The sequence below is a fragment of the Haliaeetus leucocephalus genome, unplaced genomic scaffold, assembly GCF_000737465.1.
Source record: "Haliaeetus leucocephalus isolate CR32 unplaced genomic scaffold, Haliaeetus_leucocephalus-4.0 Scaffold339, whole genome shotgun sequence".
In the NCBI taxonomy this organism is placed as follows: domain Eukaryota; kingdom Metazoa; phylum Chordata; class Aves; order Accipitriformes; family Accipitridae; genus Haliaeetus; species Haliaeetus leucocephalus.
The window spans coordinates 2,209,420-2,234,599 of NW_010972775.1; the positions used below are offsets into that span (position 1 = coordinate 2,209,420).

General features: G+C 46.4%; 2 protein-coding genes across 3 annotated transcripts in view; both read right to left on the minus strand.

Moving 5' to 3' along the window:
• The window catches only part of EDC3 (enhancer of mRNA decapping 3), a 26,797-nt gene extending 10,033 nt beyond the window's left edge, over window positions 1-16,764 (minus strand). The window contains exons 1-4 of one of the 2 annotated variants that reach the window (XM_010571613.1): window positions 16,713-16,764; window positions 14,095-14,276; window positions 12,335-12,648; window positions 5,438-5,773 (exon numbers count right to left, since the gene is read on the minus strand). In XM_010571613.1, coding sequence (XP_010569915.1) covers window positions 5,438-5,773; window positions 12,335-12,648; window positions 14,095-14,258 — 814 coding nt within the window. In that variant the 5' untranslated portion in view covers window positions 14,259-14,276; window positions 16,713-16,764. Of the gene's footprint in view, window positions 1-5,437; window positions 5,774-12,334; window positions 12,649-14,094; window positions 14,300-16,712 lie in introns of those variants that run through there. The other variant, XM_010571612.1, reaches the window with a different exon arrangement.
• Window positions 16,765-19,948: 3,184 nt separating this feature from the next.
• LOC104834378 (cytochrome P450 1A4-like) lies at window positions 19,949-23,922 on the minus strand. Its single transcript, XM_010571614.1, has 6 exons — window positions 23,065-23,922; window positions 22,707-22,833; window positions 22,349-22,438; window positions 22,143-22,266; window positions 21,461-21,547; window positions 19,949-20,255 (listed from the first exon to the last, which is right to left on the minus strand). Exons 1-6 carry the CDS (start codon window positions 23,920-23,922, stop codon window positions 19,949-19,951), a joined length of 1,593 nt encoding a protein of 530 aa, XP_010569916.1.
• Window positions 23,923-25,180: the final 1,258 nt, after the last annotated feature.

The window sequence follows — 25,180 nt, forward strand, 5'->3', positions numbered from 1 at the left end:
AGAAAAAAAAAAAAAAAAAAAAAAAAAAAAAGAGAGGGTTGCTGCTAGAGTAGCTCAGCACATAAGCCCTGTCTTTTCTCTTGACCATTTCAGCAGCTCTCTAGCTGCTAAAATAAATGCAGGCAAGCTGCAGGAATGGATGAGATAGAACTAGACTTAGGATCTCCTGAAAGCTGTATGTAACACCATTAATCCTTTCCTTTAGCAATAAATAACTCCAGGTTCCAGAGCCACACAGCTCATGGTCTAAGATGCAGTAACGCAAAGTGGGTATAAGTCCTGTCCAGTTTAGGTAGATGGGACATTACTTGCTGTCTTTTGCTGGTTGTAAAGTTGGAGCCACCTGCCTGCAGACTCAGCAAAACACAGTTACTTGCCCCACCAGTGTGAATGATTTTCTCCATAACCTTAAGGGCTAGATTTTTTTTTTTAATCATCATTATTTTTAATTAAGACAAATTCTGCGGGAGTTCTGGCTGACCTTCCAGTGTCAGCCTCTCCCAGCATTAGTGCACAATTCACTCCAGCTGAGCAAAAAACTGTCTGAGGGACAAAGAGACTTTGCCCCATGACCACTTTGTTTTCTCCTGCGGTTGGATAAAGTGAACTTAATTTGCACTCTACTCAGAGATCCCAGAAACACTTCACACATTCAATATATGCAATCGCTGTAAGGCAGTCATCCATAGACTGAAGAGCTAAAAGCTACAGAGAGTAGAAAAGTCAGTCAAGGACATGGCACACACAAAAAAAAAGCCATACTGTTGGCATCATCCTCACAGAACAGACTCAGCCTTAGTTTTGTGACCCTGGCACATAAGCTCTGCCTGCTGCATTGATTTACTTCTAAGTGTGCACTTTCTTCCACTGTCCTTACCGTGGAGGAAAAAAGGCTTCTTGAAGCACAGGCTTGAAGTCTGGTTAGGGGGAGCACAGAGAAATATCGACACTTAGTCCAATTTTTTGAGCACAGTCCTGCTTTCACTTGACAACTTCTATAGCAGCAGAGTTTGAAAAATCCCACTTATTTTCCAGAAGAGACAATGAGATGGAAACAGCATATTTTCAACTCTTAACAGCATTAACTAGAACAGAACCTGCTTTGGACAAAGCCTTACTAGTACATCAGGAAAAGAAACACGTACCTTACCTACATGGTATACAGCTCTCCTCTTTACTCATCTCAGTGTGTTCATAAAGACACTGTCTTGGCAGACACCACTACTCAAAAAGCCAGGCGTCAGGTACAAGCCCACTGCATCCATCTACACCCCCCTACACTGTGTGGGAAAATAGAAAGTTGAAGTGTTGTGGCATGTGAGAATTTGAGTTCCACTTGATGCCCACAGTCCAGGCGAGGGAGATTTTAATCCAGTATAATCATCATGAACTGGAATCCATGGTATGCATGTGATATGTGCTAGCAGTGATTAAACAAAGTTAAGAGGAAAGGAGAGGTGAACTGCAAAAAGGAACCATTTGGACAGCCTGGTATGCCTGAGATTATACAGAGTCACTGATGATGAACTGAGATACTCCATCCTACTACAAACTCCTCTGAGCTCCAACATACCTGCAAACATTGGCTTTGCAGTTACTGCCAAAAGACCTGATCCCAAAACACGGTGCTCTTCAAACACAGATCGTTCCAATGCTGATAGCTAACAGAAGGAACAGAGACAGACCTATGCCAACTATACATTTAAATTCTCTAGCTGGAAAGCTCTGGAAGTAGAAAAGGACAGCTCACACCTCATACAAGGATCAGCCTTTCCAGGGAGGCAGATTTTTGTTAAACAGTTGCACTTCCCCTTTCAAGCATCATGTAACAGTAAATAAAGATAAATCAATACTAGCCAGCCCAAAAGAGTAAAGAGTAATCATATATTTAGGAGTGATTTATATGTGGAGCCCCAGGGATGGACTCAGCTCAGTCATGATCAAAGATCTGGTAAGCTCTATCAGCTTCAGGTTTTCATTTTTGTTTGGAACAGATCCCCATCTTTATTCCCTGCTTACTTCTAAAACACATGCTAGTATACCTACTTGACAGACTGGCTCCATAAAATTAGGTCTCAGAAAAGCATCCTGGTGGACTGAAGTCCTTATCAAGCTTTGCTTACATCCTACACGAATCAACTTATTTTAGTCAGTAATAAAAACACAGACTGGAAGCCCTGCAGATTAGTCTTTTGGAGACTTGGCATCAGCAATTTGCTGGTTTTACTGCTGCACAACCCTGGTTATTTCCTAGCTCCATGGAAACATGGCATAAAAGCGCATGCAAGGATTCACAGACTTCTTCCTCTCCCACAGTGACAAGAGCTGGATATTAGCTCACTGTCAATCACCAGCATCACTTTGTTGGTGCTATTATAGCAGACAGAATAATCACTGTATCAGCCAGAGCTGTGTTAAGACAATTATCTTCAAGATTGGCCTAGGGTAAAAATTACAAAGTACTTATTTCTCCTGTAACTAGGAAGTGCTTTTTGCAAGTAGAGCTCCCCTTAGGAGTCCAGAGAAAACTCTGTAGGGAGAATTCAGAAGCAGAAAGAGAATTCCTGCCATAGATATATCCAAAATCACAGCTCTTGGGGCTATTGACACTCTCATTTAATTTCAGCAGCTGCTGCTCTTTGAGCCACTAAGAGGCAGGCTGCCTACAGCTTAGCATCCTCCTTCCAGTTGCTAAACAAAGAAATCAGGATTATTTTTTTTTCCCCAAGTAACAGTCCATCATTACTCCAAGCACACTGAATATCTTTCTGTCCCTCAGAGGGCTGACTTGCTACAAAAAGCACTAGACTCAATGCCAGAAACAGCAGGCAAGTTACAACTGTTTACAAGAGCTTGTGCTAGATAGCCATTAGCATTTCCTAAGCAAAAGTAAACTTCCTCAGTGGACACAAAGGAAGTCACCCTCTGTGGGAAAAATATCTAGACACAGCACTGGGACACTTTTATCATCATTCACAGGACTGTGAATGTGCCCTGCTCAGCACAGGCGACAGGGGAACTGTAGTTGTCAATACCCTGCCTGTTGTGTGACACGACAGCTTTTCTTCCAAACAAACCCAGAATTCCATAGGGGAGACTAATCACCAAACAGTAGCTAATGAGGCTAGCAAGACCCTGCAACTACAGAGGGGAGTCGTTTACCACCCTCCCTGTGCAGGCTTGCCAAGAACAAAACAAGAAAACAGCAGTCCTTTCACTGGGATGCTCCCTTCAGCACACTGCAAACAGGGAGCCAAGAGTTTCCATAGTAAAGGACGATGGAGTTTAGCAAACACGATTTCATTTTCATCCTCTGAATTTACTTACTGATGCTGCTTATTGCATGTCAGAGTTTTCCTCCCAGGAGCTGTACTGCTAGAATACCGTATTAGCCATACTTCTCAAACTGGCTGCTAACAGTAGGTTAGCTTTTGTTTCAGACTAGACATAGATAGAGGCCCTGACTCCTCTCTGACAAGCCAGCTGGAAGATGAATTGACAAGTAGTAAATTTAAAAAAAAAAAGTAAATCACATAAGAAAATGAAGAAGTGCTTATTCACGCAGCACACAGGCAATCAGTGAAGCTTCTTGCCACAGGACACTGTAGAGATATTGAAAGCTTGCATAGATTTAAAAAGCAATAGGTTAAATTAAGCAGAAGACAAAAAGCCCCATCAAAAGCTATTAATATTGAACTATCACTTCTGCTTCAGGAAGTCTTAAAATTGTGAAAGACAAAGCACTCGGGGGAAAGTCTCACTGCATGTTTACTCTGCTCTTTCACTTTTCCTTAAATATCCTTGGAAACACAATACTGAGCTGGACAAGTTCTGATATGACCCAGTATGTTTTTATCTCATTCAAGAGTGCAACAGATCAATAGGAAGATGGATGACAAATGCAAAACTATGATATTGTTGTATAGCAGAACCTTTTTTTTTTTTAAACAACTGAAAAGCAGCAAATCATTATAACTGAATCAGCTTCCTTTTCTGAAATGTTTCACACCCCAGATGGAGTTTCTAGGCAGAGAAAGAATGACAGACCAAGGACCTGATCACACTTCTGTTCAGTAGCTAGACCACCAGGATATTAGCTATTTAGTGTCTCTCTACAAAAAGATCCGAGATTTTATTTTATTCTGATGTGGAAAAGAAGCGTTCCTGGAATGCCAAAGTTCCTTCACTCCTACGTTTTGCAAGTCCTAAAAAGCATGCAAACCAAAAGCAGGACACCATAACTAAAGTTACAGGGAATCTGCACCTAAATGTAGCATAAAGCACATATGCTATACTTGATAGCATGTGTATGCATAGAAATAAAAAGATTCTTTACAGTAAAATCCATCTGCATACATAAGCAGCTCCTGGTGAAAGCACCATTATCTGGTGCTTGGCCAAAAAATTACTACTGAACATGAAATGAGAACAATTCTACCCTTCCCCAGAGCCATGGATTAGGAGCTGAATAATCATTCTCTACGTTTCAATTTCAGAAGCACTGCCTCCCTGCAGCCAGGCAGCTCACTGATCCACGACACTACTTTCACCTCCATCCTAGAGCCTACTTAGGGGCAGCAAGGACAAGAAGTCAGACTTGCAGGAGAACATCTGCACAGCAGCTGGCACCAGCAAGCTAAACTAGTTTCCCCTGATGATGCACTTGACAAATATTTCAACTCAAGCATATGTCTAGAAGTTGTTCTTTTCTTTTAAAATTAAGACTAAGGTAAAGCAAAGGAGACAAAGACACAGCTTGTTCTTCAGGTCACATACTTTACATGCATGTTAATGCTGTGTTCATCCAGCTTTCTGGGGCTCAATCTTTCACACAGCAGCAGTGGACAGTAAGTGGGGTGGAGACCCCACATAAAAAGCCCTTTGTACAATGAATATTTTTAATTATGGATGGGAAGAGCCACAACTGTTTGTTTTTACACCAACAACATTTAAAGTTCCACGAAACTATGCGGAAATATATAACTACCACCCAAGGAGTATCAGAAGCACATGAAATCTCCTGCCTTTTACCAAGAAAGCACAAATTATGACATGCTACCATGTACCAGAATTCTGAGACCATCCCTCCCGCTCAAGAGCCAACGGTCAACACCGCACAGGTTCATCATGCTACTGAAATCAATGCAAGGATTCAAATGGCTCCTATTCAGTTTCCATTCTTGTTATCCAACCATCAGTTTTGTTCCCTACTGCAAAAACACCTACCTTGTTGCCCTATCTGAATGTTTTTTATCTCGGAAATATTGCAAATGAAGGTTGTATGTAGCTACAAGGCACAGATCCAATCTTAAGTAAATGAATGCCCTTGCTTGTACCACATACCACTGACAGACACCCCTTGGGGAAAACAATCCACCACACATGTCCCAGAAAAGCAGCAGAGTTTGCATCCTTATCAGTAAGGGATGTGGCATACCCGTGCAGAATTCTTTGTTAGCGTTCTGGGGTACGACAATCCTTCTGTAGACTATGGGCTCCGATTCCAAGATGTTCTCGTCATGCCGATAGCGAGCTGGTTTCTCATTTGGGGTCCCCCGGGAACGAGTGCCACTCCTCCGCTCATAAGTTTCAATCTCTTCAAACACAGCTGCCTTGTCAAAAAGGGCCAGGTTCCCTTCAAAATCAAAATCTGTGTCTGGGATTTCATCAATGTCATCCCCAAAGCATTCATCATCTTTGCTCTTCATTTGCCCATTTTTCAGGCCACTCTTCTTCGGAGTCACTTGGTTCGGATGACGGCTACTGGATGACCCTAAACAAACAAAAATAAAAGCAAGTTGAAAGTGTGTCACAAATGCAAAAAGACACATTTGCTCATAGACTTTGTCAGCAAATTTTGTAAGAGAGGGGAGCTCATGTTTGCAGTCCATCGACTCAAGGGTATTCGCTTCCCAAAGAGGCTGCAGACCTCATCTTTAGCATTACTCATGCTAAGATAAGCTAACAGAAAATAGAACAAGAGCATCAGGAGAGAGACTTTCAGGGACTTTCCACCAGCAAGGTTAGAAAAACAATCTTGACCACAGTTGCAAAGTAAGTGTTTCCCCACATTTTATTTAATTCAAGATGGTGCCATGTTAATGATAAGATAAGCAGCTACCTGTGATCTAGGACAGTTTTTCCTCCTATACTGAGCTCATGTTCATGCAGGCTTACAGCCCAAGACCTTCTTTGGAATTTCCCTAAATTTCAGAAACTAATGTAGGTGTTTTCTTTCATAACAGGTTGGCCACCTATTAATGATCTCTAAGGGAGAACTTAAAACCCTGAATATAAAGCATTTCTTTTTCCTTGTACTTGCTATCAACAGGCACACATTTCCGCACAGATATGAAGTCCATTCCCTTACTCCTATTTCATTATTCTACTTATCATCTTGCATGTTTAAGTACACTTCTTTCCAATCACAATTGTGAAAACCTGATTTCTCTGGAGTGAGACTGATGAAAGTCTCCTCAACGCCAGCTTATGACTGGAAATCAAGGACTGATACAAAACCATACGCAATTACGAGGTCAACGTATCCCTTTAATTGCTTATTTCTTACATTATTATTCAGGTCACCCAGATAAACTCAGGTCCAGATAATATTAATCTGTTTGTTATACCCGTTGTTAAATTTACAATTACTAGAAAATATTTCAGGCCAATTCCAGCAACTATAGGTATCGCCTACAGTGTCCAACAGATGGAGTAAGAGTTATCACGCCAAAACTGCTTGCTCTACTAAAATATTTCTCATAGCTTAAGATAATCACCTTTGCGAGTAATTTATACAGATGAGTTTGACAGAATCCATTTGATAACACAGAAAAAAATTGCCACCAAGTCACCACGATGATGTGCACTCTTTATACAACTCCTCCATAAATGAAAAAGCAGCATTTTTTTGTCTTTACACATCATTGCCAATCAGTGAGATAAGACAGGAAGAATTTCAAGTCATCTAAGGATAGATACTTAGAAAACATCCCAAAGAGATCTGCAATAGGCACAATCTTCACAGCCTCCCGCAAAGTTACTTGTCACCTTTGTAAGTGCAGGCAAGTCTAGCTTAGTTTTGACAAATCCCTCCTTTTTCCTGCCTGGAAAGGCTTATTTGTAACCTTGGGTCAGACTGGCGGAGCAGCCGCAAGCTGCCTAACAAACCTGAGCTCTAATTTCCCACATTTCCAAAGTGTGAAATCCTCCACTCCATCGGCAGGAGCGGCACTTCTCCTAGAAAGCGAAGAACCTTCCTCCTGTCAGTTGTTTCTACAGGAGCATTTGTTCATTTCAGGATCAGGACAGGAACCAGCACATTCAAGACCAATGTGCCAATTTTGGCCAAGTTAACAAACAGAACTCATCTCTCTACAGCAAAGTGATTCAGTAGCTCAATTACAGAACTTAAATTGTTGCCATTCACTCTGGAACACCCTTACGATTACCTGAAGACTTTATAGAAAACACTACAAAAAAAGACTGGAGCAGAGCATGCTTTCCTGGAAGATACAGGCAGGCTTGCCTGGAGTTCTCAGACGCTTATCAAGGAGTTTGTAAGCTCTGGCAATTTGTTTTACAGCATGGTATTGACTTCACCTAACACCACATCTAACTTACGCCATGCTGAAAGATGACTTGCTAAGGATACGTACTTAAGTTTTATTCTCAATTCAGAATGCATTGTCTCAGCAAGGAGACGGTGTGTTACTTGGTTTTTCTAGAGAACTGTTTAAGTGACCAACCTGAAAGCCTTCCCAGCCCCCACAGCAAGGAAGCTCTTTGAAATGCTCAGCAGCTCCTTCTCTGGAGCAACTCTTAAGTACTGGAGCTAAACAAAATAGACCTGAACACCCTAAAACATTCCCTCTCAAACAGCTGCTGCAACTTCAGTCTCCAATTATGCCATAGTCCAGCAACAAAGTGCGCAAGAAGTCAGAGTCTAGTACTTCACACCTGGAAAAGCAGGAGATAAGACCCCAAACCTTCAAGGCTTTGCAGAGTCATGGTTCCCCATAAGAAAACCAAAACAAACCAATCCACACCCCCCCCACCCCCCCCCCCCCCCCGCGCCAATGATCATTTTCCTAGTGCAAAGTTTGTTGCTTTGGTATTTTTCGTTTTAAATTTGGCATTTAAATTTGTTTTAAATATGGCAACAGTTTGAGTGCTCAACTTGTACCAGTTTTAAGAGAGTTTTGCTCAAGCATCCCCAGCAAGCTCTGAAGAGACTGGAAGAATCAACTTTGCTTTATCACCTGGCCTAATGAAAGATGTTAGCTTTTCCCTTTCTTCTCCAACACCATTATATCATTATAGCTACAGCACTGCTATGTTAAATAAAATATCTTAAAGGGCATCTACAAAGTTACAACAGCTAACAGTGTAAGTCTCTCACAGCAACACAGCTACCCTGCCTACTGGATTTACTCTAACCTCATTGCATCATGAAAATCACTGACCAGAGCACAAAGCCACTTACCTCTTCAAAACAGCAGTATCGGTACAACAGCCAGCGTGACATATTTATTCTGCATGTACTGGAGCAACTGAAACTAGCAATACAGCGTTGTGTGGTTAGTGTTACCACACTTTGACAATACTCTCTATTTATAGAGTCTCTATTTATAATAATTTGAAATTACTAACTACAGCAGGTAATTCGTTTTCAGACACAGTGATTTTCAAGCTGCTGGAGACATCAAGTTTTTATAAACAACTGGGTGAGAACAGAGTACTGTAATACACCTTTTGCCAAGAAGCTACTGAAGGACAGATAGCAGAATTCAAGAATTGCTGGTGACAAAACACGATTTAGGAGAGAGGAAAGGGTAAGGCTTTCTGGCAAGGAGAATTCCAGCATGCAAGCTGTGACCAGTCATTTACATGCATAGTTTTAAGGGAAAGCTTTTTAGTAACACACAATTTTCACTCTCTGCCCTAGATAAAGGATTCCAAACCAAAGTTGTCATATAAACCACTCCAAAGGTGTGCACAACTTGCTATGGAGCTAGCAACTGCCACTACCAACAAGGGAATTGCATCCAATCCTGCTGCTATCAGCCATACAAGAAATGAAAAGCCAGACCAACACAACAGGCCAAGTTCTCCAAACATTCACAAACTACAAGGTCAAAGCAATAGTCAAGGGACTCTCAGAGCTCAAATGAATAAGCTAGAGACTACACTGAACACAATGGCAAAACAAGCCTGCTTCTTGTGTCAATGTCAAGTGTTATGGCAACTCAGGCCATTCCTGTTACTCAGCAAGAGTTTTTACACTCATTGCCAGATTCTTCTGCAAACAACTCTACGCTACTCTCAGCTGGCCTGAAAAGCAAAATGTGGGGATAGATGTACCACCATGCAATGGACCCAGGGGACAGAAGCAGCTGATGTGAGCAATGTGTAAATGCTGACGGAATAAAAAGCTGCACTAGAAAAGCTGCGAGAACAATGGCTGGAAAGCTCCCCGGGCTCCCCTGCAGACATAATGAATGGGAGCCAAGACCGTACCTCATCAAAACGAGACGTGCCGGCATTGTGGTGGGCAGCTCTCTAATCCATACCAATGGATGCCAACTCTGAAATACTGCTGACCCACACAACTGGCTGTCTTTTCACAGACTGCATTACGACCTCCTAACAGAAGTTGCACAGAAAACGGCAGAGGCCTCCAACAAACTCTGAGCAAAGTTATGCAGTGTTCCCCTTAAAGCATCACCATCTAGACAGGCAAGAAGACTGGCAGCTGATTCCATTCAGGGAAAAGGGGAGAAGAGCCTAAAAAGAGGACGAGGGGAGGGAAGGGAAAACTCAGGCAGAAGAATCTGAAATAAGGCTAACAGGAGAAGTGTCCACTGCCTTCCAGGGCACTAGTGTGACACGCCAGACCAAGCCATTGCCTGAAAGCCACTATTCACAGCTGCATTTGCTTCCATGGCGTGATCCAAGTGGCTACGGAAAGCCAGACCTTCTAGTCCAACTCCTTTTGGATTGCAACTTCCAGTGCCTCTGCCCTATGTGTGTATGTGTGAAGCTATTAAGGAGAACAGCACATGGCTCCATGTCAAGTTGGCAGCTTGACGCCGCACAGAAAAGCGCCTCCCTCAAAGGATAAACAATACTTCCCAGGCTTTTTTTTGTTTCTTGGGAAAAAAAACCTTTCATGTATGGCACACAAGTAAACGTAAAGTCTCTAGCGAGCTGGCTGCCTTCCTGCGAGATCCCTGTGGGAGCTTTTGCCGCCAGCCCTGGCATGAATGAGCCCGGTGCCAGCACGGCACAGAAGCCATTGTTGTGAAACCTGCATTGGTATTTGTTGTTTATTGATTCCTGTCACACAAGTACTCCAAAGGGGGAACTTTGTCCCTGACTTAGCACGCTAAAGGGCATCAAGAGGTCAACTTTCAGCTGTACTGAACCCTGTATGACTTAAGTTCTACATGGCATCTCAGCCCATTCTTCCCCAGATGCCTGTACCCACCATCTCCATAAAGCTAGGACCTCTTCCATCCACCTCCCGAAATTCATGCATCATTTGCCCTACTCTCCAAATACACATATTTTAGAGGGCAAGAGTTCACTTCTCTACCTCATTTACTCTAAAATGAATCCAAGCTAACAATAATCTACATCTAGCACCTTGCTCAACTTGTTTCAAAGCCTGTAAAAGAAAATCTGACCTGCAGTTGTGCTTATGTAAAACTGACGCAAGCTATTTGTGGGTTGAAGTGGTCTGAAGTACTTACTGCTCACCCCGGACCTACCAGACACTGGCAAAACGGCATTAAGTGAGGTAATCCTCCTACATGCTCCATCCATCCAGAATAAAGCAAAGCAGAAGTTATTTTAGACGTTTAGGTAGCTGACATTGAAGTCTGAAAAAGTTTTTCTAAAAACAACCAAAGTAACATACTCAAACAACTAACTGGCATTTAGGAAGAGTTAGGGAATTAAAAAAAATATTAATCTTAAAGGCACCACAGCTCTCTTCCTACAGCAAGCACTACACAGTAGTTAGGCCTGGGTAGAAGTAAAACACTCAAAACCAGACAGGCTTGAAGATGGTTGGGTCACCAAGGAGAGCATGCCTCCCCGCTCGGCATCGTTCTGGCCTTCCTCCTCCCACCAGCCCCATTTGGCAATCATTTAAAGAAAGAAGTGAATATGAAGAGAGTTACAACCCTTTCAGAAAATAATACAGCTGTTGGTGGGGGAGGAAGACTTCCAGAGGTCCAGGAATTTCTCTACAAAAATAAAGCTTTTGATCTTGCTGTTTAACTTGCCTTGCCTACCTTGGTTTGGTTGCTTTCTAAACACTAAAGCAAGGGGAAAAAATGAAGTCATGGAAATAGGCTGGATACATACTGATGCTTCAACAATTAAGTCATGGAAATACGCTGGATATATACTGACATTTCAATAATTGCATGATGAAGATCTGGAAAGGAGCATAGCCCAGGGGACTTTGAGAAAAAAAGAACTTACCCAATTTTGGCACAGCGTGAGAGCTGGGTGAAGATTCTATGAACAAAAATAAAAATAACGGATGCTTGACTTTGAGATGTGCCGATTGTATCTTTACATCATCCTCATTAGAGCCTGTTAATTTGTATTTTTAACAACACAGCAAATAACATTTGTAATTACTTGCAGGGTGATGTTGTAATAGGTTATGGTTATACAGGCTTTAAATAGAAAAGCTTTATAATATTGCAATTTTTTTCCAGTTCCTTTTAGAGGAAAAATGGAGGCTGGCAATTGGGCAACTTTCAAACAGGAAAGATGGCAGGAATGAGGAAATCACTGCAGTCGGCATTATTCAGCTCTGCATTTTCTAACATTCAATGCTGGTGAAGCAGAATAATACACAGGGTGGGACAGGGAATATCTCCACTAATTAAACTTGAATATTCACTTTAACAAAAAAATTGTTAAAGAACTATTTGCTTTTTAAGTAACTAGGCGTCAACCACACTTCTCTCAAATGCTGCAGTAAAGAAAACACCAGTATATTGCTCTTCACATACTCAAGATGATGGATGAGATTGCATCATCATCTAATCATAACACTATCATAAAGATAAGTGCCAGACATTTGGAAGATCTATACTTATAATCCTTTCAGGCACAGCTTGTGAAGTCTTTCTCCTCACTATTTAAACTTCCTCTTCTCCAGACCTTCCTTCAGGAGGCAACACAATTATAAAAGCAAACAAACAGAAGTTTCCAGCACCACTTGAGGTGTTCTCACTGAAGAAGGGAAGATGTTGCAGTGGTAACTCAGGTAGGCAGAAAGGAAAGTTGCAGGATAAACACATATACTCACAGGAATTGTGTCTACGACGAAAGCCTTTCGATTGAGTCAATGTTTCCACATGTCGATCCATGTAGCTCTTGGAGCACTGCTGCTGTGGAGAGATGATGATATCCTGATTCTTCATGTCCATTCTCCTTGGGATATTCTGTGGGGCACTGCTGGAGATGGGCTTCTTTAGCACTTTCCCAGTGCCATTCTGACTGGGACCCACTTGGCATCCAACACCTGGGATGCCCATTTCTGTCTGCTGCAGATCCCCGCACTGTCTGCTCTCCCCTGGCCCTGGGATCTCCAGAATTTTCAGCTCAGTAATGTCACCTGCCCTAAAAACAGGAAAAGAAAACCAGACATTCAGGAATTTAGCATTTGCAGTACCTTTGCAAAAAACAACTCCTAAAGAAAAACGTGCAACATTGTCCAGTGTTTTTTTTTCTGATGCCATTATCAACAGAAAAAAGAAAAAAAAAAGGAATGTAATACTCAAACACACAAGATATTTCTACAGACATCAAAATATTAGAGCTGAAATGACATGAATCTTTGAAATAACAACTCGAGTATTTCTATACTGCACCTGGATTTTGTTTGAAAAGTTCTGTTCCTATCTGAAACAGGAATCAGTCAAGCAGAAAATGGAAGCAACAGGCACAGACCTTTGCAGAAATCTGCATTAATTATATTACCTAGAAACTGTTAAATTAATCTCAGCCTCGAGGCTACTATTACTTTTAATCCATTTCTACAGAAAGCTACCCTCAGATTAGTGCAATTCACACTCAGACAAGGTGTGAATCCTCAGAAAAAGGATAAAGAAGACTAATGTAGCACTGGGCACAAGCCAAAACGAAACAAAGAAGTGATTACAAAGACCTCCATTTGCACTGATTGCAAGAAATAAATCAGAAATTAGGGTCTCCTATTTTAAACTTAATAAGTACTTGTCCAACTGGGATATAAAAGTAGCGAGAGCTTACTACAGACTTCCACACATCTCCTGGAAGAACATGGTTGTCATCCTTCCCCACTCACTCTCTTCAAAATCCAAGAAAAAAAAAAAAGAAAAAAAGAGTATTGACTTCAGGGAATCAATCTTATTTAAAAATCAGTGACTCAGAGTCTTAACTATCGTAATATGCCAGGTAACAGGAGAACATCCAGTGACGAGTGACTCTTATTTATTCTTTTTAAGCACAGTGTTACCAGGAACTGGTGGGAAAGAACCCCCAAGAGCTACAATACTCCTGCATCGATTCAGCTTTTTGGTTCAAAACTCTCTCCCCTGTCTACACAGAGGAAAGAACATGGCAAGAGACAGAGGGGATGGACTTGAATTTAATAACTGCACTTAATTTAATTGTATTGGGTCAATAATTTTAACTGATCTGCCACTCTGCTTTCTCTTCTGTCACGCTTTAATTACATACAGTACATATGCTGAGGGCAAAGCTTTAAAAGAGTATGCCAGCCCTCCCAGCTAACCAAAAACCTAACAACAGAATGTATACACACAATACATATATATATACACACACACTCACACACACAGTCTCACCCACACATAACCTCCAAGTGTGAGCTACACCACTTCTAACACAAGAATCACAGAGCCAGAACAGAAGCACGAGAGGCACTTCTCATGCAAAGACACGCAGCAGCAGCAGGGATATTTAAGGCAAAGAGCTGATTTCTGGGGAAAACCAAAACAAAACATCCAAACCACCCCAGACCTTGCCCGGAAAAAGGCAGGAAGAAAAAAGAAAGACACTAACCTGAAGGTGACTTCTGGCACGAGGCATTTGACCCCATTATGGAAGGGCCGTGTCAGGGAAATGGTCTGGCTGACCTGATCCACAGCAGACACTCGTCCTTGGTAGACTCCCAAACTTTCTCCACAATTAATTGACACGATGCTCCCGAGCCAGTCCGTAGCCATATTTCTGGCACACAATTGCTGTAAAGAGACACAGGCCTGGCTGTAACAAGATGCAGAAAGTGACAACCTGAATCAGCATCAACTGCATCCCCCGGCCCAGAACCCTGGCTCCCACCCAGGCTCCAGCTCTGTCAGCTTCTCTCTTCTTTGTGGGGTGGAAATAACATCCATACAGACACCAACGATCACAGCAAGCGTGTAAATCCCTGGATGGGGCTTTGCCTATACAATTGTTCGTAACGTAGACCACTGCTTGCTCCATTAAAGAAATAATTTTCTGAATTCAAGACTAACAGCTTCTAACAGGAATATTTAGTAGTTAGTCCTACCTGCAGACATTCTCCCTGTAATTTCAAACAGGGAATTTATCTTCACTTCCCTCTTTAAAATTTTGGCATACTAACGCTGGGGCAGAACAGCTTTTGTGAATACTCAGCAGTGAAAATATTAATCTCTGCACGTACAAATGAAGGCCAACACCTTTAAGGGAACAGACAGATACAGAGGGCAGGGGGGAAAACCCAACACTGGAGTCCAGGACAAAAGTCTTCATGCTCTCCAGAGCCAGGAGTATTAGTATTACTGCCACAATCAGATAAACGAAAAAAGAAAGCTGCACTCCTTTCTAGCATCGAGTTCTACCAGAATAGAGGCGGAAAAATGCACTTTGTTTTGTTAGATGTTCAGTCCCATGTAATTCCCTCAGTTTTGATGCTTGACTGAACTTGTATAAACACACTTTGAAGCAGCTAAGCACATCTTTTGATCTGAGATTTCTTCCTCCAGACAAAGAACACAGGAAGATGACAGGCTCACTGGCATCACAGTAGCACAAAAGAGCTGACAAGCTCATAAATGAAAGTGACTACTGTATATATTTGCCTTTTGTGCTGTAATCAACAGTAAGAGGGAGAACACTTGATATTTACTGTAAGGAACACAAAGACAGAAAGCACAGGAGATAATCCAGGAAGATTAGCATCAATATATAAACAACATTTCTGTGAGAGTCATTTTAATTCTCTTCGAGCCCTTCCTGTCCGGAGCTTCTTGGAAAAAGGTGCAAGGAAAAAGACCTTCGAAATAACTAGGATGCATGCATGCTACCAGAAAAAAACTCATTTCCCCCAGCTTTCAGAGAACTGAAAACAGGGGATGCTTCAAAGGGAAGCAAACACTAAATTTGGTCACTAAGCCATAAATGTGTCAGGACCAGCCTCCTCTCTTTCCTGTTTCTGTGTATTTATATCAACCCATGATAACAACGTCTGGATTCCAAGATGACGACTGATAAAAAGCACTTTCAAAACACAGATAACACATCCCTGAGCATCTGCAGTAAAACTAAAATTTCATTCCCCTTCCTGCTTTTTGTATCTCTCTTTGAAAACAAGGGAAAGAGTTCAGTACACATCACCATCTTACAAGGATCTTTTTCAAAAATAAGACCCTCCTCTTACCAAGCAAAAAGAAAATAAAAAAAATAATCTATGTTTGTGTGCAAACATAAACTAAAACAAGGGAGGGTTCTCACCTCAGAGGTTCTCATTCTACTACTTTGTGTGAAAATCATTCAGAAGAGGGAATGAACTACACATGCATTGAATTATTTACTTCATCACACGTGAGAAACACGAGCACATCTGTTTGTTTACATACGCCTGGAAAGTGAAACCTCCCGTCTAACATTCTGTCTTATATTCTGGGGTTTTGTCATACAGCTCACTGATACTTTACATTCCCCCACATATCTCACTTCAAGCGTGTACTACTGATACGCCTGACATTCTTGCAAGTTTTAAAAGGAAGTCATGTCACAGAAATTACTCCAACATGCATGCAGCGCTTTAATAAGCAGAGTTTGCAAGCAATAACTTAGCATGCGATAAGTCAATAGCTTTGCACACTGGGCACTGCTGCTTGAGAAGAAAGATGCCCCCATGCATGTTCTCCTTAGCTGAAAGATGCGTTAGCACTGAGGTGGCTCCACTCATTTACAAGGAAAGCAGCCACAGAGCCTACCCGCTCTGTACCCGAGAGACAAGCTAGCGTGGGATATATGCTCCCAGCAGGGCTCATCTCCCCGGCCTGCATCAGGGTGGGCTGCCTCCAGCCTGATCCCAACAGGAGCACACAGGGCCCCCACAGACTGCGTCTGCGTGGACCCCAGCAAGAGGCGGCCTGCTGACGCTCGCAGCCCAGGGAGGGGAGGCGCTCAGCCCAGCCTCCGCAGGCCTTCCTTCCCCTCCCCAGCCGCTCCCCCGGCCTCAGCCTCCCCGCGACGGCGCCGGGCAGGCCGGGGAGGGCCTGACGCCACGGCCGCGCCTCACGGGAGGGCCGGGCGAGACCCAGCCCCCTACCGAGGGCCCCGGCTCTTCCCGGCCCGCTCCCGCCGGACCCCTCGGGGTGAAGGGACGGCGGCGGGGGGGGTGTGGAAGGCCGCCCCCGCCTCACCTGCACCCGCCGCTGGCTCCCCGCTTCACCCGCGGCCTCTCCGCCTCAGCGACGCTCAGCGCTCTCGTCACTTCCCGCCCCGCGCCCCGCCTGGCAAGCGGCGCTCAAGCCACCAGCGGGAGCAACCATAGAGAGGGGCGGAGGAGTTGGCGCTTATCGCGCGCATGCGCAGGAGCGCCGCGCTCCGGCGCGGCGGGAGGCGCCGGCTGGGCTCTACGCATGCGCGGCGGGGAGCCGCCGCCACCACCCACCCGCGCGGCCCCGAGCACCGCCGGACGCGCATGCGCGATGCGGACCCGCCGCCATGGCGGCCCCAGTCACCGCGGCCTGCTGCCTGCCTGCGGCTCCGGCGCCGTGTGGAGCCCTCCGCGGTGTCCGTCACACCTCCGTCCCCTCCGTGACCTCCATCACCACTATTGTGCGTCCTCCGTCATGAATCTGTCACCGCCATCCCACCCTCATCGCCCTCACCGCATCTGTATGGCTGCTGCCGCGGGCGCTCTGTCATGTCTCCCGTCACCCCCGCCACTGCTGCCAGATGTTCTCCATCACCTCTGTCACACCTCCACCCCCTCCATGACCTCCATCACTTCCATCACACCTCCATCACCACCACCTCACCTCCATCACCTCTATCACCACCTCCACACCTCCATCACCTCCTTCACACCTTCACACCTCCATCACCTCCTTCTCACCTCCACACACCTCCATCACCTCCTTCACCCCTCCTTCACACCTTCATCACTTCCTTCACACCTTCATCACACCTCCATCACCTCCTTCACACCTCCATCACACCTCCGTCACACCTTCATCACCTCCACACCCCTCCATCACCTCCTTCACACCTCCGTCACCCCCATCACCTCCTTCACACCTCCGTCACCCCCTTCACACCTTCATCACCTCCCTCCAACTCACCCACAGAGGCACAGATGCATTCATCTCCCGCTTTCTCCTCGGCTCCATTAAAATCAGCTTTTCCCCCCCTCCAAAGCCGGAGGCTGTTTTGCTCATTACTTGGAGGAAGGAGCGGGTGGGGTGCTGGATCCGTGCACCAGCTGACCTTCCCAAGCTAAACGGCAGGCTGTGCCGGGGATGCAAATTAAAAACAAAATCATTACGATAGCGGTCAGTAACAATAACGCGAAGGTGAGCGAGGTCACGGCTGAAGGAAGGCTCCTCTTCTAGAGAGCAGCCTTTCCATGGCACAGCCACAAAATTAAAAATAACTCCGTGGTACAATGGGTGGCACCATTAAAAAAGCCGCTGAATTGCCCAGCTGTCCCTGATGTCCCAGTGATGGATGGAGTCAAATATTAACTTTTCTGCACTTATTTTGATTTTATCCCTCACACCACAGAGCATCCCAGGGCAGGGTTTTGGGGAGGAGCACACTTTTCAGCAGACTGAATTTTGCCAAGATTCCTGGTATCATACCCCCGTTCAAGGGCTTGGCTAAACATTTGTGCCTCATGAAAATGCACCTGTGGGGCAAGAGCGGTTTCCTACCCCACAGAGCTGGAAACCCTGGAGCGCTGGTCCTTGCAGGGATGCCACTTCAGGTATGCACAGACCCCAATTTTCCATATAATCCCTTATTACCTGCATGGCAATTTAATGTTTATTGCCTTTTTGTTAAGGGAAGTTATGCAAAGCTTTGGAAATAATCATGCTCTGAGACAAAGAAGCACAGAGCAGGCAATGGCCTGAAGCATCCCTTCATGGACCGCCTCCCTGAGGGTTCCAAAAGGCTGTTTTCAAGCTATTGATTCATTTTTTTTCAGGGATGGAAGGGCTAGTCCTGATTTTTAGTGAAATCCTGAGCTGCACTGGTATTCAGCATCACCTCTCCACAAATCCCAGATGATGCTTTAGCTTCTCTATATACACAGGGAGATGACCAGGCCCAGCACCCATGGGGACTTAAAACTCCCCCTAATGCCACTAGTGTCACAGCCCTACCAGTAAAGGAACAGCCAGCTCACGTCCTCATAGGAAAAACCCTGATCCAACATATCCAAGTCAGATTTTTAAGGATGATAGAAGTGTAGGGTTTTTTCCCCAAAAAAATCTTTGCCCAGTGGAATAAGACCAGCAAGAAACTTAAGAAACTTTCATATAAGTATTTATTGGGTTAGAAATACTGTGCAGTGTATATCCCAGCATATGGATGCATTCCACACAGGTACAAAGAAGCGGGAATCGCTGCTTCATTTGCCATGAGACTTCACCTTCACACTGGCTAAAGCAGGCTGCAACATAAGGCAAGTGCATCTCCTACAGTCCTCAAACCCTTGCTCCTTTTACTAGTCTGAGTACAGAAATCTATTGCTTGCTAAAAAAATTGCTAGTTTAAAAAAAGCAGCAAATACATAGTCAGAAAGCCAGAAGTGTTCTACTGTGTCTCTTACTGCTTCTTGTCCCTTATTCTCAGTCCTTGAATATTTTCCAGGAGGCTTCTTGTTAGGAGTTTAGCTAATATCTCAATTTGTGAGCAGCACTGCTTACAGATTTATTTTTTTTCCTAGTAGGCTGTCACCAAGGATTGGTAGAAACACTCAGGGATTCATTTCATGAATTTACAGTCAGGGAATTTAACTGTGCGAGGGTGCACCCAGAACAGGTCCACTCGAGATGAGTGCTGGCATTGCCTCGAGAGCCCTTTAGAAGGCAGCTGGAGCAGTGGGGAGAGCCTGTTCCCATTGGCACAAGGAGCTGAAGGCTTCACAAACAGCTCTGCCAAACGAGCTGGAAAGACTTTCACCCCGTGGGAAAAGGCTGGCCAGGTTTCTCAGGGAGGAACCTGCAGATTTATTTCTATTTGGTGGATGAAGGGAGTTGCCCACGGCAGCTCTGGCTCTGCCTGCAGCGCTGGGCAGGGCAAGGACATCCCTACCGCCATCCCACACCACTTCTCCCAGCCCAAAGCATCCTCCTCCCCATCGCAGGGCTGTGGTCCCCCTGGATCCCCCCAAGAGGGATGAGCGGGCTGGACCTCTGGAGGGCTTTTCTGCAGGCAAGGGCAACAGAGCTGGCTAGAGGGGCAGTGAGGAGCCTGACAAAGCCGGCTTTATCCCTCCCCGCTCGCATTTACATGCGATGAACAAACCTCCAGTAAAGCAACACAGCGAGAGGCTGTGCTGGCTTCTAGAGAGCATTAGCAAAAGCAGGCTGAGTGTCCGACTGCAAGGGCTGGCTTTCTTCTGCAAAGTGATGCTTCCTCCTGCAGCTTATGGAGAGCTCTTTGTGGGGAAACGCTTCTTAATCTGGAAGCACTCGCATTTCTTGTATTTCATTGTCAGCCCGTACTGAGGGCTGATGTCTACCTCCTCCCCGGGGCGGAGGCTGAACTCCAGCTGCTGCAGCATGGTGGCCAAGAAGAGGAAGACCTCCCACCGACCAATGGACTCTCCGATGCATCGCCTCTTCCCCAAGCCAAAAGCCATCACTTTGTCGCTCTCTGTCCGGCTTATTTCAGTCCCTGCAGCATTGAGGAACCGCTCAGGGTTGAAGGTTGAGGGGTCCTTCCAAAGCTTCCTGGAGCAGAAAGGAGACACACCTGAGGAAGCCATTTTCACCCATTGCGATGGGGACAGCAATCAAAAAAACTCCTCGCAGAGAGAAGCATTGCAATGCTTTCTCATTTCACCATCCAAAAACTTTGGCAATCTCTATCCCTGATCTAAAATGCCAACTACGTGTCAGACCCCATCAGCTCAGTCTATTGAAACCTCTATTTCAAACTCAGATTGTGTTTGCCTGTGCAGATACTGGAGATGGATTCAATTCAGCATGCAATAGCTAGAGATCCTGCAGTTTCAGCCAAAAGGAGAGCACAGAAATCGGTCAGCAGCTCTTAAAAAAAGGAAGGATGGAGACCTGAGGGTTTTCCCACCTTGAACCCCCCAGCAAAACTTCCCAACCTGTCCCAGCTCAGCTGCTGGGAGGTGCCACATGGGATTTTCCAGTGTCTTAGCTGAGAATTTCTGCTAAGAAAGGCCCTGAAGACAGTTTTCCCACTGCAATGCTCACCAGCCTATGCAGGAGCAGAAGGGATATTGTAATGTTTCTGTGCTGCTGGGCTATTTGGATATGTCTTGAGCTTCTGATCCAAAATACCTGATCTGGAAACCACCTTCTGTATCAAGGCTTAGTCAATTTACTCCCTCCCCAGGAGGGTCTCTACTGGAGAGCAGTGGAGGGGTAAGATGGGGCTTTGGTTTCCAGATCCCCTTTCATTCACCAAAGCTGATTATCAGCAATAACAACACAAGCATATTGAGTTTAACGAGAGTCACATCACCACATTTTTCTCCCTGAAAGAAGGCACCAGGCAGTTCCCATTGAGCACATCCAGAGCCATCAACCCAGATCAAAAGGGCTGCTTGGCAGGAGGATCTACTGATTCCTGATTATTCAGCAGCCCAAGCTGCCAGCTCTCACACATACATGGAAAGTCTGGTGCACTGAGGACATCACCACCTTACTGCACATGAATTGGGTAAGCCCTGGTGTTGGGGAGTTGCTGAACTGGTGGCCAAGTTGACCCAGAGCTTCTCTATGCCCAGGAGAGCCAAGACTGGGCTCAGCATCAAACCCACAGGACTTTTGGTCCAATCTGCCCTTTCCTGCCTTCATGACCCATTCAGCTTTTGGGATGTTGTTCTAAAGGATCAGAGCGATCTTAATGCCAGGCAAAGGCATCACAGCTCAGATAAGCACGGGGGATTTGGTATACTCACTCATCATGATTCACTTGCCACTGGTTGATAAACACACAGATATCCTTGGGGATGTAATAGCCATTCAACACTGTTGCTTTTGTTGTACTGAAAGAGATACAGGTGGAGGGGAAGAGAAGTTAAGAGGAGACCCACAGCTTCACAGCAAAACAGAGCTTGGCAAGTCCTAGGGGTGTTTCATTTTCAATGCCCTGTTTGTACTCTTAGGACTGGCTAGGAAATACCCCAGTTTGTATTTTGGGGACTAAATAGTCTTGGTTAACACTTTTCCTCAAGCAGAAAGATTCCAGTTTCAGGAAGCTGGATGAGTCATGATGTGGTTCCTCCCAAGCCAGGGAGAAATATAAACCCAAGGGTGTTTGCCACCCCTCCACTAACAAAGGCTTTGGAGTAATACCACTCTCAAAGCAAAGGATTCAACCCCAGGAAGGCAGCAAGCCAGGCAGCTGCCAGCCCTGAGGGCAGCGGATGCAGCCACAGGCAACAGAGCAACGTGGCAGCCGCACTATCAGCAACCGTGAAAGCCACGGAGAGCTTTAACATGAGCAATTCAGGCTGTGCACCGGAATATTTCCCCATAGCAGGGATCGATTCCCAGGCAATTATCTGCCTAAATTGCACCTCCCAGAAAACCACTCCAAAAAAACCCCCTGAATAACATGTCAGCCGCTCCAGTCCATACCTGTGTGGGATGGTGAAGGGCAGGAAGGAGGAGTGCCTGAACATCTCCAGGATAAAGGCTTCTGTGTAGGGCAGCGTGCCTCGGTCCGACAGCCTCGGTCTCCTCTCCCGGCCGATGGTCTGGTCTGCAGGAGGTCGAGAGGAGGGCTGGGGTCAGCCCTGGCTGGAGAGGTTTTGGCCCCAGAGGAAGCAGGTTCAAGGACTCACCTAGTTCTTCCTGGATCTTCTTCTGGATGTCAGGGTACAAGGCAACATACATGAGGCTCCAGGATAAGGCAGTTGCCACAGTGTCAAAGCCTGGATGGACATAAAGGCATTGAGTTACCAAAAGAGGACAGCTGAGTGGGTATTTACAGATCCCAGCACTATAGATGTTTGCCTTGGAGCAGTTCCCCCATCAGCTACCACTTGAAAAGCTATCTACTCTGGTCACGGCTCAGGAGGGCACCCAAGAGACCAGCAGCAGCTCCAAACACCCAAGAGTGGCCAGAGTCCCACCCCAACAACTCCAGCTCCCCCCCTCAGCCTCCCAGCAGCAAGGCTGTACCCTCAGAAATGTTCTTACCTGCCCCGAAGAGGTCATTGACGATGCTGATGATCTTCTCATTGGAGAGCGGGACACGGGCATCGTCCCCTACACTCTTCTCCTGGCAGTGCTCAATCAGCGAGTCTGTGATGTCCCGGATGTGCTCCTGGGGAAGAGCCAGTGGGTCAGGGACATCATGGACACCTAGGGCTGGGGAAACCTCCCCCAGCCAGTGCCAGCTCCTGGGGGGAATTAACTGCAGATTGGAGAAATCCAAGGAGCTTTCCTGGGCAGAGGCTGGGGGACAAGGGAGTACCCTCTTCCCCCATTGCCAGGCAGGCAGCATCTGACAGTTGTAGGCATCTCTACCCACTTCCAAGAGCATCCGTGTTCTTACCTTATCAAAGCTGGTGTAATGCTCCTGGACAATTTTTTGCACAAAGAAGCTGAAACGCCTGTTGATGTCCTTAAAGAGCTGCATGGTGCGGCTAGGAAGATACCGGAGCATGGGGATGAAGTCAGCAGGGTTGCCAGCAGCAGCCACGTCCCCAAATTCGTTGTTGAGATTCACCAAGCTGAGCAGCTCTTGGTCATTGTGGTCATAACGCTTGCCAAAGCACATGGCGCAGATGACGTTGGCCACAGAGACCACCAGGTACCGGTTAAGGTCAAAGCTCTTCTCTTCATCCATCAGCTGGAGGAATTTGGTGACCAGGTAGTCAGCCTCCTTGGAGACGTGCTCTTCCAGGAGGCAGGTGGAAGAGGAGGTAGGGCTGGGGGCAATGGAGAAGGTCTTCAGGGCGTTCTGGGCCAGCCTTCTGCGGGCTTTCCACACCTCCCCTGAGTCAGGGCTGAAGGCCAGGCTCTGGCCATTCGAAATGTATTGGAAGCTGTGGAGGTCAGGACGCCCCATGAAGTCTTCTCCTTGCTTTACTAGGGCTTGCCTGATGGTGTCCAAGCCGCTCAGCACCAGGACGGGCCGCATGCCGATCCTGACCTCCATCACTTCCCCATATTTCTGGCTCAGCCTGGTCAGGGCCAGGTGTGTGTCCTTCCTCAGCTCCAGCACGTTGCCGAGGATGGGGTAGCCTCTGGGTCCTGGGGGGGTCTTCAGCCCCTTGGGCACGTGCTGCCAGAAGGATTGGATGAGCAGGAAGACCAGGCAGAAGACGGCAGCCACAAGGAAGACCTCGGTGGCCGAGACAATGCCTTGGCTTCCCACCAGAGACATTGCAGCCTTCATCGCCGCCGGCATGTAGAAACCTTAGTAATAAACCAAAGAGGCATTATGAAAGGGGGAAGGTCCCTGGAGCACCTCTAGTTTGAGATGCTCTTAGTAGCAACCGCACAGGACTGCGGGCTGGAAAGCTGGGCTTAACTTCTGATCCAGAGCTGCTTTGGTTTTCTGCACTTTAGGAAACTGCTTACACTTAAAAGCAGGTTTTTTGCTAGCCAGGAGTGAAAGGAGTAGGTCCCATAGCTTTTCCTCTGTGTGCCAGGGAAGGAAATATGCTCTCTTAACTACAGGACCTCTCTTTTCTACTACAGAGTCTTTTCCAGAGCACTTGACTATAGGGGAGCTGAATTGTCCTGATTTGAGTCATCTGGTTGCTCGTGCCGAGCCTCTGCTTGCCAGCAAACTAAATACAGCATTGCCACAAATCTTCCTAAAGATCCACAGCCATGAAAGCTAACCATGGCTGTAGTGGGGGGCCAGCAGGCTGTGGGCACCTGGCTCCCAGCTCTGTCAGAAATCCCTCAGAAAACCCCGAGCCAAGGGTAGGAAGAGGCTGGATCTGAAAGCCCACCTCCCCTTGGGTTTGGCAGTGTGCTACAGCCTCCCACGGGACACCTGGGTCCCATGGGGTGAGGAGCCTGGGGGGGCTGCTGGGACCCCTGCACCCCAGTGGGTGCAGCCCAGCCGGGACCCCCTCCCAGCTGTGGATGGCAGCCACCCAAGGGCAAGAGGGGCTGTGGAGCAAGGGTTACCTCCGGGACACGCCAGCAATCACCTTCCAACAGCTCCGGGAAAGATGCTACGGGAGATTTGGTGAGCCGGAGAGGAGGAACACCCTGCAGCAGGGTACCCCCAAGTTTTCCATCCCTCGGGGGTCCCCCAGGAGGGCTAGAAGTGCCTCCCTGCACCTCTCCATCCTCCGGACGGAGGGCTGAGCCGTGGGCAGCCCCCCACCCCAGGGTACTCACCTCCGGAGCGGAGTGCCTGGGGGCCCGATCCTCCCGGCAGGTACCCCGTTCGCTCTTCGCTCCTGCTTTATATGCATCGCCGCTCGCCCTGATTGGCCCGGCAGCCTCCCGTCACGTGACCGAAGCCTAATCAAAGCTGACGTGCGTCCAAAACTTCTAACTAACTCGGACCCCCCCCTCACGCACCCCTCCCGGTGGTGGCAGGAGAGGGACCGCGCAGCCCCCCGCCACGCGTGGGACCTCTGCTCCCCTGCCTGTCGCCGCCGGGGAGGCTGCAAAGCGGTGGGAGAAGGAGGCGGCGGGGGGGT

Bases quoted from the DNA above. Each gene is read 5' to 3' on its own strand.
- LOC104834378 (XM_010571614.1), bottom strand. From the start codon at position 23,922: ATGCCGGCGGCGATGAAGGCTGCAATGTCTCTGGTGGGAAGCCAAGGC. The intron at 21,548-22,142 runs GTATGGACTGGA...TATCTCTTTCAG, and splicing joins CCCTTCACCATCCCACACAG to TACAACAAAAGCAACAGTGT. The intron at 20,256-21,460 runs GTGAGTATACCA...TTTCTGCTCCAG, and splicing joins TGGCAAGTGAATCATGATGA to GAAGCTTTGGAAGGACCCCT.